Consider the following 17,523-nt stretch of genomic DNA (forward strand, 5'->3'; position numbering starts at 1 on the left):
TCTGAAGGGACATCTGAGAAATAGCCTGGGGGAGGTGAGGGCTGGAGCCTGGGGAGGGCACAGCTGTGCAAAGGCCCCATAGTGGGCGCGTGCCTTGTGTGCTGGGGGCCACAGAGGGGCCCCATGAGACCCGAGTGAAGGGGCTGAGGGGGAGGAGGCTTTTGGACACAGGAGGACACTGCTGTCCGTAGGGCCAGGCAGCATGCTGGTGGCTTGGTGGAGGTGGCGGGGGTGGGGTGGGGAGAAGCAGCAGGGCTGGGGGGCTGGGCTAGGCCCCGCATGGCAGAGCATGGTCAGGCACAGGATGGACGAGCCCCACGTGCTGGGCAGGGCCTGGAGGCGTCCAAGGGGACAGCATGCCGGGGTCCACTTTGGCCATACTAGCCGGCCACATGGAAACATCCTGGAGCCAGTTCTTGGCAATGATGAGAGGAGGTCCCTGAGACCACCCTGCGCTGTTGGGGTGATGATGGTGAGCACCTGGGCTGCCACCGGATGCGGGGCTGGGCCCAGGAGGTAGTGCCCTGGGGGCAGCATGGGACTCCCAGGCTCCTGGTGCCCAAACCACAGGAAATGCCCAGAGAGCCCTGGGGTGGCGGCACAGCAGCAGTCATCTGAGCATCGCAGTCATCTGTGCGTTTGAGTCATCTGTGGATCTGAGTCGTCCGTGCGTCCACGTCGTCCGTGCATCCACGTCATCCGTGCGTCGTCATCTATGCGTCCACGTCACCTGTGCGTCCACGTCATCTGTGCGTCCACGTCGTCTGTGCGTCCACGTCATCCGGGTGTCCGTGCATCTGAGTCGTCTGTGGATCTGAGTCATCCGTGCGTCCACGTCGTCTGTGCATCCACCTCGTCCGTGCATCCACCTCATCCGTGCGTCCACGTCATCTGTGCATCCACGTCGTCTGTGTGTCTGCGTCGTCTGGGTGTCCGTGCATCTGAGTCATCTGTGGATGAGTCATCCGTGTGTCTATGTCGTCCATGCATCCACGTCGTCCGTGCATCCACATCATCAGTGTGTCCATGTCGTCTGTGCGTCCACATCGTCTGGGTGTCCACGTCGTCCGGGCGTCTGTGCATCCGAGTTGTCTGTGCGTCTGCAGCCAGTCCCCATGCATTTTCATAAACAGGTTGGCCTTAAAGCCCCACCGAGGATCCACCCACTCAAGGCTCCAGCTGGAGGCCCCACGCCTGCCCTGTGCCACGCAGCATGGGGTGGACAGAGGGGTTCGCGGGTGGCCAGGCCAGGGCACTGCTGCCTTCCACACACTCCAGGCTTGAGAATTTTACGGCCACACAGGTTGGCCCTGGGTAGTGGAGCTGGCACCAGCCCAGCTGTGGGGCTTGTCCCTCTCCATGAGGTCACAGCTGTGATCCCCACTTCTGACGGCCTCCACTGCTCCACGTCTCCCATAATCACCTCCCTCCTGCTCCCACCCGCTGCCCAGACCCAGCCATCTCTCTGTGGGCCTCCTGTCACCTGCCCTCCTCTGCGTCTTTCCGTTTTCCCCTCCCTGCCGCCGGCTCCTTGCGCAGCACACAACGTGGCTGGGTTCCTCCCACCGAGCTCCCAGGAACGTGCCTGTCGCGCGTGGGAAAGTCCTGAGGCTCCCATCACACGAAGCATTAGAGTCCTTGCTCCTCCCTGGAGCCTCCCACCAGCAGCCCTGGGCCCGGGGTGGGAGGAGCAAACCACTCCTGGCCCTGAGGCAGAATCTCCCCAGCAACATGGGCAGCAAATGACTCTCAAGAGAATCGGCTGTCACCACGCAAACGTTTCCATCCAGTGGGAGAGGAGTTAGCGCAGCACCGCCCGGCCGTGTGGGACGCATGGGGTTGGGCAGCAGGTGGTGGCTCAGCTGTTAACTCGCCACCACCTTTCACATCAGTGGGGAGCTGGGGCCACGCTGGGAAACCCATCGCTTCAAATCCCAGACTCCTGAGAGTCACTAGCACAGATCACGTGATCCACAAATACTCAGGCTTTGCAGTGTGCCAAGTACCGGGGGTCCTGCGGGAATGGGGACCCTCTTAGAGTGGCAGCCCCAGCCACCAGGCCAGGACGTGCTGTCTGGACCCAGTTCCTTCAGAATGAGCCTGTCCATCACTCAAAGCTCACCCGGGACGGGCCCAGCAACTTCCCCACGGCCTTTGCTCCCACAGCCAAACCGGAGGACTCAGGATTAGGAGCCTGAGGATGTGCCTGCACCGGCGGAGGGTGGGGTCTAGACACGGCCCATGGGAGCCCCCGACAAGATGAGCGCCACCTCCCAGTGCAGGGGCAAGGCAGGCGGATCTGCCTGGCTGACGGGGCCCTCTGCACACACACTGCCTCTCTTCTCCAGGGCAGTGTGCAGAGGCCGGGCTCCAGGAGGAAAGCAAGCAGGGTTGGGGACCTGGTGCCGGGCCCCAGAGCCACACCCCAGTGGCGGCGACTGCCTGAGTGGTGCTGGTTCAGCTGGGGATAGGCAAGGAGGGGCTGGGGCGGCTTTGGGGTGACTGTGACCCTGCCCCAGCTCTACCCTCGGACACTTGGGGGGCAGGCACCGTGTCCTTTCACCATCTGTTCCTGCTGCTCCCACTGCCTTCCCCGCAGTCCGTGGAAGAGACCCTGAGTCCACAGGTGGGGACCGAGGCCTCACGCGTGCCCCACTCCCACATGGAGCTGATACCCACTGAGGGACCGTTCTCAAGCTGTGCCCACTACAGCCATGGAACTAAGTCCAGCACAGACTGAGGAGGCCCCCAAAGGGACCAGAAAGCAGCCGCTGCAGGAACAGGTGGCCCCCCTGAAAGGCTAGACCGAGACCACCGGACCTGCAACTGCGCCCTGAGCACGTGCCCAAGAGAAATAAACACGTGTCCACCCAGAAGCGGGTTCACAGGTGCTCACGGCAACACAATTCACAATGGCCAGAAAGTGGAGGCCACCCTATGTCCACTGAGGACGGATGCAGAGGTGCGGTCTCCACGCAGTGGACGCAGTGGGTGGGGTTCAGCGCAGGAAGGAGGCAGTGCCACGTGCTACTGTGTGGGTGCAGCTTGTGGAGACAATGCTGAGGGGAGGGCAGGCAGGAAAGGCCGCGGCATGCCCAGGTCCACTTCCATGACACGTGCAGACCAGGCAGAGCCACACAGCCTGGCGGAGCAGCCACTGCAGGGTGTGGGGAGAGGCTGGAGTGGGTTCGGGTCTTCTCTGGGTACAGGGTGATGAAAGTGATCGCGATGACGTCATGTAACTGGGATTGCTCAGAACCACTGAGTTGTGGGCGCTGGGTGAATGGGAGGAGGAGCTTCCTTCTGCCAAGGGCACATGGAGGTGGTGGTGACCCCACACCAACCCTGCTGAGGCCAGCTAAAGCAATCTGGCCAAAACAGCCACACTTCTTCCTAAAAGCCTCAAGAGCGGATGGGTGGCAAGGAAACGGCAGAGGCGGGGCCGGCAGCCAGTGGCAGAGGCAGGGCCGGCGGTCGGTGGCAGAGGCAGGGCCGGCGGTCGGTGGCAGAGGCAGGGCTGGCAGTCGGTGGCAGAGGCAGGGCTGGCGGTCGGTGGCAAGCCCTTCGCAGGCCTCTCAGGCTGGGATGGAAGTCACAACACAGCCCGCAGCAGCCAGGAAGAAGCAGGGTGATGGAAGCCGCCCCTGTGGGCAGCCACTGGGGTGATTCTGCAGTGGTGGGACCCAGGTGGGAAGCCAGGGCCGCTGACTACCTTCCGAGAGACAGCCCGCGGCAAGTGTGTGCCAGAGATCACCTGGCATGCTCGCTGCAGGGACGCAGACCTCTCCCAGCTGGAGGCCAAGGGTGGCTTCATGGTCTCCTTGAGTTCCGGCTCGGGCAGGGTTGGACTCACACTCAGATTAGACAGTGCTCCGAAGAGAAGGAGTCCGCCACTCCGCAGGCAGCCATCTGTCCTCATCTGTCCACTCCCGGTAAACCAAGAGTGGTTGAGAGACAAGATCAGGGGCCCGGCTGGCATCAAGGCTGCACCCAGGATCGGGCTCTCTCTGGATCCCATGGTGCTGGTGGGCCCCATACGGTGGTGGGCTTGGAAGAGAGAGGGTGGGAAAGGCACGGGGGAGACTGAGCTGAGACGGGCGAGGGGAGGTGGCTGGGAGCGGGGATGCTGGCTCCTCACGTGATTCTACTAAGCACCTGCCATGGGCTCAGCCGGGTGGTACCTGGACCTGAGTGTGTGTGTGGGCCAGAGACAAGGGGATGCCACCACTAACACCAGCTAGGCCAGGTGTGGCCTGAGATAGGGGAACGCCACCAGTAACCCCACTAGGCCAGGGGTGCCTGAGCCAGAGAAAAGGGACGCCACCTCTAACCCCGGCCTGGGCGTGAGGATGATTGACAGAAGCAAAGGCAGATCTCTTCTCCCTTATGCTACCAGAGGCATAAATTTAAATGAAGAATTTGCGAAGGTGATTCCGTGGCAGGTGCCTATGCTCAGAACATTTCTAAGTGTGTGCATCTCACAACCGCACGACAGAGAATGGCCCCGTCCTAGTTTGGCAGCAGCCCAGCTGGGCTCTGGAAGGGCTGTGTGTAGGAAGGGGTGCGGGCACATTCTGACCACTTCACTCTCCACCTTCCCCCACGGTCCCACACATGCACAGGCAAAGCAAGGCCTTCGACTAGAAAGTGACTTGTTGGGCTGTGTGGACAAGGGCCCCCACTGACCACAGGGGCCAGGGAGTGACCTCCCACGCTGGCCGAGGCTGCCTGGAAAAGTTGGGTGGGGTGGGGGACAGAGCTAGAGCTGGGCTTTCTCCTGATTCCGTTCAACCTCCTCCGAAATGCACTTATTTCATGAGCTATCCAATCTGCTTTTTTCCTTGAGAGTGTATTTTAAAGGTTTTATTTCAGTAGCTCTGCAACCATTTACACAGCTGGGAACAAATTCCACAGATGCTCCTCAGCTTCAGACGAGGTCACCTCCCAATAAACCCTCCATGTGCTGGAAACATCCTGGGTGGAGACTGCGCTTCCCACACAGAACCCACGACCGAGCGGCGCTGGAAACATCCTGGGTGGAGACTGCACTTTCCACACAGAACCTACGACCGAGCGGCGCAGCCTTACCTGCCTTAACCTGCCAGACACACGCCAGCCTACAGACCGGCAAAACCCCCTGCACGCAGAGCCCCTCGGGACATTCGGCCCCCTCCTGATCACGTGGCCTGCCGGGGCTGCGGTCACCGCCCCTCATCACAGGAGAGTACTGACCTCATATGGCCAGCTGGGGAACGGTCAAAACTCAAAGTAGTTTCTACCGAATGCACCCTGCTCACACACCACCGAAATCAGATTCCTAAATCGAGCCAGTGTACGTCACACTCTGTCCACAGACTCACTCTCCTTCAATACCCGACGCTAAAGCTCAAGCCGTGAACGCTGCGACTGCTGGTCCTGTCCAGTAACTGCTGATAAAACCGGCCATGAAACCAAAGCAAACGCCCTTCTCTAGGCCGGCCCCCACTATCAGATCCCTGTGGAACCAACAGCCAATGTGCTCACAGGTCAGGACGCATGTGCCACTAGCTCCTGGCGGCACCAAGCCAGCACAGTCGGGGGTTGCCAGGAAGCGCCATGGGCCGAGCTCATCCGGCCCCTCACTCTCCTGGCTCCGGAGGACAAAATGTGTCTCCCCATCCCTCCTCGGGGCCCTGGAGGATGGTCCCCCATTCCCAGCTGACCCTTCTGGGAGACAGGAGCCTTGGCTCCACGCAAGTGGGGCCATGTCAAAGACCAGCCCGGTGGTGCGCGAGCTCACACAGCCCACCCGGCCCGCGCAGCCCCGGCTCTATCCGCCAGATTATAGGGGTTGGAGGGGTTGAGGGTGTAGGGGTTGGAGTGGGGTTGGGTGGATATTGGGGTGGGGGTTGAGTTGGGGGTTGGGGTGGGAGTTGGGCTGGGGGTTGGGTTGGTGGTGGGGTGAGGGTTGGATGGATTTGGGGTTGGGATGGATACTGGGGTTCGGATGGGGTGGGGTGGGGGTTGGGTGGATATTGGGGTTGGGGTTGGGATGGGGGTTGGGTAGATTTGGGGTTGGGATGGGGATGGGGGTGCAAATAGGCTTTGCGATGCTTTACCAAGTCCCAGTCTATGCTGCGGAAGAACGCGTGGGACTTGATGTCAGAAAATCCAGTCTGTGGCCGGCAGCCGAGCCTCTCTTTGGGGTCCTGGAGGTCAGAGTTCAAACAAGGACAAGTCAGCCCCATCCCGGAAGCCCCATGACCCCCTCTCCTTGATGGCCACTCCCAGCGCTGACAAGCCCTCCCCGGATGCTCTGACCCAGCTGGTGGAAATCAGATGTTTCCTTTGCTGAAAGTTCCTTCCCCTACGTTAAGCTCCGTTCCATTTTCCTTGGGCACACATTCTCATTTTGTTAGGTGTGAGTAAAAACGGACGATTCACAGAACACAGAGCTCAAATACTGAAGCGGAAAATCAACCCACACATCCGATACACACTAGCCGACATGAAAAAATGGCCAACAGCCGTGCCTGGCCCTCTGCCCACCAACACCGAGGCCACAAACGGGATTTTGTCAGCATGGCCAGAAACGTACCTTATTTAAAAATCCTTTTAAAACATGGGAGGCTTTGACGGACAGGAACCGGGGGATCCGGATGGGCTTCTCCAGGATCACTGCAAGGGCGGAGCCTGGTGAGGACTTGCCTGTGTCGTGTGTGATTTGCCCAGTGCCGCCCAGACTCTGACTCTGAGCAAGAGCTTTGGGAGCTCAGCCTTGGGGCCCCGGAGCCCCTCCCTTCCTACAGCCCAGCAATATCTATAACCCGGAGTCCCGCCGGGTCCTCCCTGGGCCTCCTGGTTACATGCGCTGGCATGTGTCATAGGATCGGACGTGAACCAGCAGCTCCCCTTCCTCAGCCCCAAGATCGCAGGTACATGGGCGCCTCTGCAGGCTGGCCACCAGAGGGCACCGCGGAGACAGCCGCGTTCTCAGATCCCACAACCCCACAGCACTGAATTCCAGACCAGGAGCAGGTCCCGGGGCCTCCAGGTGGGAAGGAGCCCATGATGGTGGCTGTGGGTTTTGGGGGTGGGGGCTGTGCTTTCAGCTCGGTACAGCCTCGGTCAAGGACATGCTGGGGCTCCAGCATGTGCTGCTGCCAGGGCAGGAGGGAGTCGGAGCTGAATGGGGACAGGTTCTCTTTCCTGCTGACCCACAGGTGTGGTAACCCCACCCCATGGCCCGGGGAGTGGCATGTGACACAGGGTCCGGCCAGGAGGAATGGTTCCCGGTACGCTTTGCATGGCACTGCCGCTCCAGGAACCCGCGGGACCCCTCCACCTGCACCTTTGAAAAGGAAGGAAGACAGTCGTGCAGGTGAGGCGGATGAACGCACAGCGGGGCACGCACCTTGGAAAAGGTAGTCCTCTGTGTTCATGTCCGGGTTGTCGGTGATGATGTCGAACGGGGAGCGCCCGGCCATCATCTCAAACATGAGGACTCCCAGCGCCCACCAGTCCACGCTGAACCCTGGGGGAGAGCACACAGCCATCACCCAGTGGGGCCACATGGGCCGGCAGCAGGACGAACCTGGCTGGTGTTGGTTTTCATGCCCAGTTGACACGAGTGTGAGCCAGGCTTGAGCAGGCGGCACACAGGCCTCTGTGACTTCCACTTCCCAAACAGAACCAGCACCTCCACCTGGCAGCTCGGCCTCCCTGCCACCGTCCCTGACACTACGGAGGTCTCCCAGGCTGCCTCCGGGCTGTCGGTCCTGCCAGGGCACCTGTGACCACACTGGCACGAGGCACCGGTGGAACCTGCGGATGACCCTCTTCTCTCGTTTCTGCTTCTACAGAACTAAGCTTGAAGAAGCCGTTTCGCTGCAGTAACGGAAATACTCTCCTGTGTTTTCTTCTACAGCGATTTTGTTTTTTAAAAAGGTTCAAGTAGTCAACCTGTTGGGAATGTGTTCCAGCGAATGAGGGGTGGGAGACCCTGACCAGTTTTGCCCAAGGACGGCAGCTGTCCCTGGGTCCCCGGAAGTCCCCCTGCTCCCTGCTGAGGTGAGACGCTGCCGCTGTCCCACACGGAATCCCCATCCCAAGCTGGGTTCTAGACTATATTCCAGTCCTCCAATCTGCTGTCTGTCCTTCTCTGGCTACTGAGACTTCCGTTGTGGCCGCTGGGGAGCCCAGTTATCCCAGCGGCGAGTGACCTGCCCGCCCTGCCTGCCCCACACCCATTCTGATGGCAAAAAAAAATGTGTAAAAATGTCTGAAGGCACACCATGCATGCCTCATTGAAGACACCAGGATGCAGAAGTGGATGCAGTGTGTACAAACACGGTATGCATGTGCACACAACACACATGCACGCCCAACACACGAACACTCAGCACAATGGCACACACGCACACAGGGCTGCACACGCGTGCCCACGTCCCCGTTTCACACACGCACACAGGGCTGCACACGCGTGCCCACGTCCCCGTTTCACACACGCACACAGGGCTGCACACGCGTGCCCACGTCCCCGTTTCACACACGCACACAGGGCTGCACACGCGTGCCCACGTCCCCGTTTCACACACGCACACAGGGCTGCACACGCGTGCCCACGCCCCCGTTTCACACATGCACACAGGGCTGCACACGCGAGCTCACGCCCCCGTTTCACACACGCACACACGGCTGCACACACGGCTGCACACGCATGCCCACGTCCCCGTTTCACACACGCACACAGGACTGCACACGCGTGCCCACGTCCCCGTTTCACACACGCACACACGGCTGCACACGCGTGCCCACGTCCCCGTTTCACACACGCACACACGGCTGCACACGCGTGCCCACGTCCCCGTTTCACACACGCACACACGGCTGCACACGCGTGCCCACGTCCCCGTTTCACACACGCACACAGGGCTGCACACGCGAGCCCACGCCCCCGTTTCACACACGCACACAGGGCTGCACACGCGAGCCCACGCCCCCGTTTCACACACACACACAGGGCTGCACACGCGTGCCCACGTCCCCGTTTCACACACGCACACACGGCTGCACACGCGTGCCCACGTCCCCGTTTCACACACGCACACAGGGCTGCACACGCATGCCCATGTCCCCGTTTCACGCCCAGAGAGGGGAGAGGAGCAGAAACACTCTGCTGTGCACGGTGTCCTCAGCCGCAGGGCCTGTGGGGTCCTGTCCACACGCTCCTGCACCCCCTGGGGCTCCCCAGACAACAGCTTCTCCCCCAGCCACTCATGCAGCACGGGGACTCAGGTGCCGCACCCTGTCCCACCCCCGCTTTCTGTGTCTTTCCCCTCCCTGTGCCCCTGGGGCTCCCTGGCAGGAGGAATCCTGTGCAGTGCCCTCCCCAAGGGGCTGCTCAAGTGGACATGGGAGGTTTTCCAGAATTCAAATAAGGGGCTGAGGCCAGATGATGACATCCGGCTGGGAAAGACAGTGTGTGGCTTTTGGGTGTAAGATGGTCAAGGACACCTCTCCCTGGCTGCTGGGCCAGGCCCGAAGCCATCTCTGGCCCTGTGTGCTCCGAGAGGGGCCAGGGCAGCGGCACTCACCGTACTCCTCTCCCCGCAGGATTTCGGGGGCGATGTAATTCGGGGTTCCGCAGAAAGTGCTCGTTGTGTCACCAGGGCCCAGGCCTTCCTGTGGGGGCAAAGTTACTGGGAGAGGGTTCTTGTAGACACTACCCCGCGGGACAGGTGCCCCGAGACGCACATGCGGGATGGTCGGGGGAGGCGGTCCAAGGCACGCACCTTGCACATGCCGTAGTCTGTGAGCTTGATGTGCCCGTCCGCATCCAGGAGGACGTTGTCCAGCTTCAGGTCCCTGTAGATGATCCCCCTCTCGTGCAGGAAGTTGAGGGCGATGCAGATCTCGGCCGCGTAGAACCTGGGGGTGGGGATGCCGTCATGGGGGCAGTGCCTGTGCCAGAGGCTGCGCCAACAGCTCCAGCCTGGGGGCCACACACTCCCTTTTGCCCCACCACGGGCCCGGCATCCTCTCAATGACCAGGCCCAGGATTTGAAAGTGCAGTGCACAGGGCCAGGGAGGGAAATGCCAATGAAAGCTCCAGGACACCACCCCATGCGCCTTAGGATGGCCTGCTGTCAAAGACACAGAGAACGATGTGGCAGCCTCCACAAGGGGAGGAGCGGGCAAATAACACGACGGCTTCCATGCGGGAAAGACCAGAGCCATGGCACGTTGTGGTAGGAGTGCAGAACAGCGCCGCTGCTGCAGAAGACAGTCCGGCAGGTCCTCGAAAATTAAACACGGTGCCAGGCTTGGTGGCTCACACCTGTAATCCCAGCACTTCGGGAGGTCGAGGCAGGCAGATCACCTGAGGTCAGGAATTCAAGACCAGCCTGGGCAACATGGCGAAACTCCGTCTCTACTAAAAATGCAAAAAAATTAGCCGGGTATGGTGGCGCACACCTGTAGTCCCAGCTACTCTGGGGGCTGAGGCAGGAGAATCACTTGAACCTGGGAGGCGGAGGCTGCAGTGAGCTGAGATCCCCCCACTGCATTCCAGCCTGGGTGACAGAGCGAGACTCCATCAAAAAAAAAAAAAAATTAAATATGACTTTTTTTTTTTTTTGAGACAGGGTTTCACTCTGTCACCCAGGCTGGAGTGCAATGGCGCGATCTTGGCTCACTGTAAGCTCTGCCCACAGGTTCACGCCATTCTCCTGCCTCAGCCTCCCGAGTAGCTGGGACTACAGGCGCCCGCCACCACACCTGGATAATTTTTTGTATTTTTAGTAGAGACAGGGTTTCACTGTGTTATTTCACCGTGTTAGCTAGGATGGTCTCGATCTCCTGACCTCGTGATCTGCCCGCCTTGGCCTCTCAAAGTGCTGGGATTACAGGCGTGAGCCACCACGCCCGGCCTAAATATGGAATTCTTATGTGGTTAGCAATTCAGTTTCTGGGCGTATACCCCAAAGAACCGGAAGCAGGGTGTTCAAGAGATTACTTCACACCCGTGTTCACAGCAGCACCGTTCACCATGGCCAACATGTGGATGCCACTCAAGTGCCCCCCGAGGGATGGACGGATAAGCAAAGTGTGGCCCCTCCATCCAACGGGGCATTATCCAGCCTGAAAAAGGAAGGCAATTCTGAGACAGGCCACAGCACGGATGAACCTTGAGGACGCTATGCTCAGGAAAATGAGCCACCGAAGGACCAACACTGTGATTCCACTCCGATGAGGTCCCTAGAGTCCTCGAATCAGAGGGACAGAAAGTGGGACGTGCCCGTCTGGGGTGAGGATGTGAGGCTGGGGAGGGGGACAGGGAGGGAGTGTCTGATGGGCCAAGCTTCAGCAGGGAAGACGGGCGTGCTCTGGAGATGAGACGGGGGCCGGCAGTGGCTGCAAAGCATGGGGTGCGTTCAACACCACTGAACTCCATGCCCCAAAATGCTACCTTTTATGTTGTGTGTATCTTGCCACAGTTTTTAAAAACAGCGTTGTGGGAAGTGTACTGTTCTAGATTTATTGCCTACTGTCCTATTGCCAGAAACAATCTAAGGTGACTCACAAAACTGCATGGAACGTTCTTAAGTAAGGAAATGAGGAAAAGGAGAAACTACAGAAGACAGGAAAGGTCCAGGGAGCTGAAATAAGCCCCCAAACGGTCCCGGAGGCCCCGCGGCTGCCAGGGGAGGCCCGAAGATATCAGAGATGAAAGGGAAGGGCAGGAAGGAGTCTCTCAGGTCACTCTAGAAACAGACCACTCTCGTTCTGCTCCTAACGCTAAGGAAATGCTGGCCATGCTGTGCCAGTAACAGGGTGAAGAGCAGAACCAGGGCAGAGCCACCATGAAGACAGCACAATCCCAGGAGACTCTCACTTCTCTCGGACAAGGCATGGTGCTGCTTCAGGGGTGGGGCCCGGGGGACTGGTCTGAGGCACCATAACTCAGGAGACCTCCCAAATGTTGTGACTCTGGAGCAAATATGGAATGTGTCACAATGCGGGGGACGTCACACTGGGGGGGATATGATGCCCTCTGCCATCCTACCTGGACCTCCCTCCCTTGAGCTCCCTGCTGACCCCTGGAGAAGGTCCCCGGCCCCCTCCACGTGCACCCCGCCCCCCGCCGCTGTCATACCCCCTCCGCACACACCCACCTGGCCCCCCAACACCGCACGCACCCACCCGGCACCCCCTCCACGCGCACCCACCTGGCGTGCTCCTCAGGGAGCTTCCTCTGCCTCTGCATGTGGAACATCAGGTCCCCACCGTTGACGTACTCAATGACCAGGAACAGCCTGCAGGGAGAGAGGCGCCGGAGGCTGCAGTCACCTCGGCAGACGGCGGCCTCCTTAGACAGAAGCCCCACAGAAGTGGCCTTCGTGGGCCCGAACCCTCCCGCAGGTTCAGTCTTGCAAAGAGCAAAGAGCAGCAGGAGCACCCTGGCAGCAGAGAGGGGCTGGTGGGGACGGGCTGCGGGGCCGCTCATGAAGGGGGCAGGTGAGGGAGTCATGCAGGGGCCTCGCCGGCCTTCGCTCTTGGCCACTGTGTGTGGACTTGGGAAGTGTGGGTGGGCCCTGCAATGAAGGAGGTGGCCTGTCACCAGGTGGGAGTGGAGGTGGCTTGGACCAGGGCTGGGGGCTGGGACAGGATCTGCTGGGGGCTGGAGCGAGGCAGTTTCTTGCATAGGGACAGCACCGCAGGTCACGGGTGGGGTGGCCTCAAGGCCTGACTTCATTGCTGTGAGGCTGAGGAGTCCACCGGCCCTCCAAGGGAACAAGCTGGGGTCACGGAGAGGCCAGGTGGGAAGTGGCATCCCGGTTTCGCAGACATGATGGTATGATTTTAAAAGATCCGCAGATGTCATCAGGCCACGCAGGCCCTTCCCGTCTCAGGGACTGGGCCACATGGTTTCTCTTCCTAATAAGATCTTTTCCTACATTTCATGAGACTCTATTTTCAAAATTAAATTCTCATACAATCTCCCAGAAATACCCTGTGGCGGGTTTTTTTTAGGTCAGCGGCTCCTCTGGCACCTGAATTGTTTATTTGCTTCCGACTGGTGGCTGCTCCTGGCTGCCCCTCGTGGGGCGGGGAGTGAAGGAGGGAAGCGTGTGGTGACTCTGCCCGTTTCCCTCGATCCCACGCAAGCTCCCACACCACCGCCACTGTTACGCCTCAAGGCACCTGTCCCTGCTCCTGCCCTCCACGAGCTCCCAGAATTAAGCCAGAGAGGACAGAGGCCAGTTTACACAGGGCAGGTGAACTGGCTGCAAATCATCTGTGAAGTTTCTGATTGGAAACAAACTCCTAAAAATCGAAAGAGCCCTGGGCCCCAAGTGAGGAGCTGGAGAGACGTCCACGTGGCCAATCGGGCACCCTGAAGAATAAGCCGTGCCTTTGGGGAGCGGCTGGGGAAGGCTTGTTCCTTGGCTTTTGTTGTCTCCCCTGCCTCCAACAGATGTGCCTGGAAATTCTCTGGTAACCTGGCCCTTGTCCTTGGGGACTCGCTGGTCCACTGCTCCCTGTTTTGTAAATAAAGTTTTATTGGAACGAGGCTACGCTCACTGGTGCGTCTATTATCTATGTCTGCTTTCCAGCCACCGTGGCAGAGGGAGTTGCTCACAGAGACCCTGTGGCCGCAAAGCCAAAAATGTCTACTCTCGGGCCCTTCAAGAAAAAGTTTGCCAATCCCCGGTATAAACAAAATAGCAATGACAGAAAGAGCAGCTCTGAGGGTGCCCTCGATGTGCAGGAACGTCCTCAGTGCACCCGTGGAGGGACTCGTTCAGTAACGTCAACCCCACGGAACGAAGCTCCATGAAGGCCTCCAACCCCTGGAGGACACCCATGACCTAAGAGTCGGTCAGAAAACGTTAAGAAAGAATTTATTCAAAACCCTTAGAGTGCCTGGGCGCGGTGGCTCACGCCTGTAATCCCAGCATTCTGGGAGGCCAAGGCAAGCAGATCACCTGAGGTCAGGAGTTCAAGACTATCCTGGCCAACATGGTGAAACCTCATCTCTACTAAAGATACGAAAATTACCCAGGGCTGGTGGTGTGCACCTGTAATCTCAGCTACTCGGGAGGCTGAGGGCAGGAGAATCGCCTGAACCCAGGAGGCACAGGCTGCAGTGAGCTGAGATTGCGCCACTGCACTCCAGCCTGGGCGACAGAGCAAGACTCCGTCTCAAAGAATAAAATAAAAATACAAAAAACCACAAAAACCCTTAGGGTGACTTCACTGCACATTTTTTGCCACCAGGAGTTACACGCCCCAATGAGTGCTGGTCCCTTCCACCTGTCCCCCCGAGAGGAGCCACGTTCACCCCAACAGTGCTGCTGCGGCACCCGGGAAGGGCCTCCACGGCCTCTGTGGGTTCATCCTAACTTTAAGCTATCACGGCCCATAGGACGGGGACAAAGCCAACGCCATTTCCAGAGAAAATAAAGAAATACATGAATTCTAGAGAAAAGCATCAATACAATGCCTCAGGAGGCTGAGAGAATTTGGAGGACATTTAAACACTTAGAGAGGTAGAGGCGGAGGCCGCTTCCCCTTCCTCTCCAGAGAAAAGCCAATCACGGGAACTGTGCTGAAAGCCAGTTCTCTCTGCCCAAGGCCTAGGACCCAGGCAGCTTGCTGAGGAAGGAATTTATTTAATTTGCAACTGCTCAAGCTGCAATGACGGTGGGGTTTTTTTGTCTACAGAAAAACCTTAATGCTACTTTTGACATTTCTTCAGAGCAAAAACCCACCAGGACAATCTGGTGTCAATTCACTCTAAGGCGACTCTGCGTGACACAAGCTGAGCCGGCTGCTGACAAGACGCCTGGGACCATGGCTGAGCATGCTCCGAGCCCACTCCTCTCCTCACGCTGGTGGTGTGCACCTGTAATCCACATGGGCTCGGCCCACTTGGGTGCCCCACAGGCGCTGTCCTGCGTAGAGGCTCTCAGGCAGGGGCGCAAGGCCAGGCCAGGGGCGTGTGTGGCTTCACCCGTAGCCCCTCAGTGACACGCACAGTCCTGACCCCAAGGGATGCTGGGAAGCACAGCCTGGGGGTGGGGGTGGGGGGCTGAAGGTGCCCCTCCATGTCCTGGTAGCCACACTTGCCATGTCGTGGCCTGGGTGGGGGGGTGCTGAGGCTGCCCCTCCGTGTCCTGGTAGCCACACTCGCCATGTCGTGGCCTGGGGGAGGGGGCTGAGGCTGCCCCTCCATGTCCTGGTAGCCACACTCGCCATGTTGTGGCCTGGAGGCTCTGGGGATGCCCCTCCCTGCTCCCTGTCCTGGCATTAACGCTCCTCCCATGTTTGCAAGGGGAGAGGAGCAAGCAGAGCCCAGATGGGAGGCGGGAGGCGGGAGTCATGAGACACGTGCCCTCGGGGCTGTTTTTCTGAGACAAGATCTCACTCTGTCACTCAGGCTGGAGTGCAGTGGTGTGATCATGGCTCACTGCAGCCTCGACCTCCCAGGCTCAGGCAATCCTCCGGCTTCAGCCTCCCGAGGAGCTGGGACCACAGGCTCGCACCACCACCGCCAGCTAATTTTTAAATTTTTTGTAGAGAAAGGGTCTCGAGATATTTCCCAGGCTGGTCTTGAACCCCTGGCCTCAAGTGATCCTCCGGCCTCAGCCTCCCAGAGGGCTGGGATTACAGGTGTGAGCCACTGCACATGCCTGTCCACGATACTTAATCAAATACACAAACGTGAAGAACGCCAGCAAAAATGGATTCATCAGCAACCAAAGACAAAGTGCAGCTCTCAGGAACCAGGCGAGACGCAGACCGCAGCCGGATCCAGTCCCTGACCCTGCCCTGGAACCGGCACCATCCAACAGACATGGGAAATGGAGGGACAGTGGCCGCAGGGGGATGCTGGAAGCTCACGAAACCTCCTAGGGGGCGGCCGGGGGCTGAGGGAAGCTCCCCAGGAGACGGCCGGGGGGCTGTGGGAAGCTCACAAAACCTCCTAGGAGGTGGGCCCTGTCCTTGGTGCCACCCCCTCCTCGCCCCTCCCCCCACCCCCTCCAGGAATGCAAAGTGCCCGGCTCAGAGGGAGGAACCACAGCCCTCTCCTGGAGGCACAGGAGACGCTGCCCTGAGAGTCAAGAAGCAACCAGATGGGTCCGGGCGGGCCACCACCATGTGTGTACAGAAAGTTCTGGTGGAACACGGCCACACACGTCCTCCACACGGTGTCTAGGGCTGCTTCTGTTTTAGAACCCACAGTTGCCACAGAGGCCGCACGACCCACAAAGGTGGAAATATTTACTGCCTGACCCTTTAAGACAACCTTTGCTGACCGCTGGTGCGGCCCTCAGTAAGCGTCAGTCTCCAAGTCCCTCTGTGTTAACGCACTTGACCCCATCACCAGGAAGTAAGTTCAGCCCTCGCCGTTTTACAGATGGGGAAGCCGAGGCACAGACAGGTTAGGGGACGCTCTCCGGCTCACACAGCTCCTGGCTTGTCAGACCCAACATCAGATGACTCGGGCGGGCCCAGAACCCTCACTTGGAAACCCCACTTTCAGGTCCTGTCCCCACCTCACAGCGGACATCACAGCGGTGACAGCACCGTCATTACAGGGCACGCTGGAAAATCAGATTCCTGACTCAGAGAGCAGGACGGACATTAAAGCTCTGAGGAAGACGCCAGCAGATGAGGAAAGGCGGTAAAGCTCAATCCACAGAAGGATTTTACTTCGTCCAAAGAAATCTACTGGTGGGGATGCTGGCAGGCCTCGGATTTCTCCATCAAAGATAAAAGGCCAGAAAGTGCCCAGGAAATGCACTCGAGCACTGGAGGGCAGTGTGTCCCAGCGACAATGAGGCTCACGTGCAAAGGCAAACACGGGTGTCCTCAACTTGAAAGGACGCATGGGAGGCAGCCCCTCACCTTCCTGGAGCCAGGAGACACGGCCTGGGGTGAAGTTGAGCAGAGGAGAAGGCAAGGCAGGATGCGGCCGTGGGACTGGGTAAGAACACCCAGCCTCGGCAGGGTAAAGCTCACAACATCACGAAAGCCAGGGCGGAGCGAGGCAGCTGCCCTCCACGACACCCAAGGCCCGGCAATCGGACAGGGATCCCGCCAAGAGGTAATAATGCAATTTAGAATGTTCCCGGGAATTGAAAAATTAGGAAAATTTAAAAATCCAATGAAGCTTGCACAAGAAAGGGAAGCTAGAGATCAGACGCCAGAGTGTGCAGGGAACGCTCATGGTTTTAGGCTGCCTCGGCATCCATTCTGGATCCAAGCTGGACTTTCTCCTACCAGAAGCAGGGCTGTCGTCCTGACAGTTTCCAGTTCCACATCCCCCCATTCCTCGAGCTGGCCCACCCAGACACCCACCCTATGCAACTGCCCCCTGGTGACTTCCCTGCAGCCCCACTGATACCACACCCAACATGGACTGTGCAGCCACACTGCAGAGTCCCCCGACAGTCACAGTGTGGCCCCACGGAGCTCAGGCCTGCTTGCTTTAAGTCCATCAGTTAAAACTTCCCATGGGAAACCTGTGTGCAG

The 17,523-nt window shown here is 59.2% G+C and overlaps 1 protein-coding gene across 14 annotated transcripts in view; it reads right to left on the reverse strand.

Moving 5' to 3' along the window:
• The window catches only part of PRKCZ (protein kinase C zeta), a 131,338-nt gene that overhangs the window by 2,263 nt on the left and 111,552 nt on the right, over positions 1-17,523 (reverse strand). For 11 of the 14 annotated variants that reach the window (XM_063703372.1, XM_063703391.1, XM_063703382.1 and 8 more), the window contains 6 exons: positions 12,210-12,320; positions 9,774-9,909; positions 9,576-9,663; positions 7,394-7,513; positions 6,578-6,657; positions 6,099-6,188 (listed from right to left, as the gene is read on the reverse strand). In XM_063703372.1, the coding sequence (XP_063559442.1) occupies positions 6,099-6,188; positions 6,578-6,657; positions 7,394-7,513; positions 9,576-9,663; positions 9,774-9,909; positions 12,210-12,320 (625 nt within the window). The remainder of the gene's footprint in view (positions 1-6,098; positions 6,189-6,577; positions 6,658-7,393; positions 7,514-9,575; positions 9,664-9,773; positions 9,910-12,209; positions 12,321-17,523) is intronic. The other 3 variants (XM_019010031.4, XM_019010063.4, XM_019010038.4) reach the window with 1 other exon arrangement.

Source organism: Gorilla gorilla, chromosome 1 (assembly GCF_029281585.2).
Source record: "Gorilla gorilla gorilla isolate KB3781 chromosome 1, NHGRI_mGorGor1-v2.1_pri, whole genome shotgun sequence".
NCBI classification, from domain to species: Eukaryota; Metazoa; Chordata; class Mammalia; order Primates; family Hominidae; genus Gorilla; species Gorilla gorilla.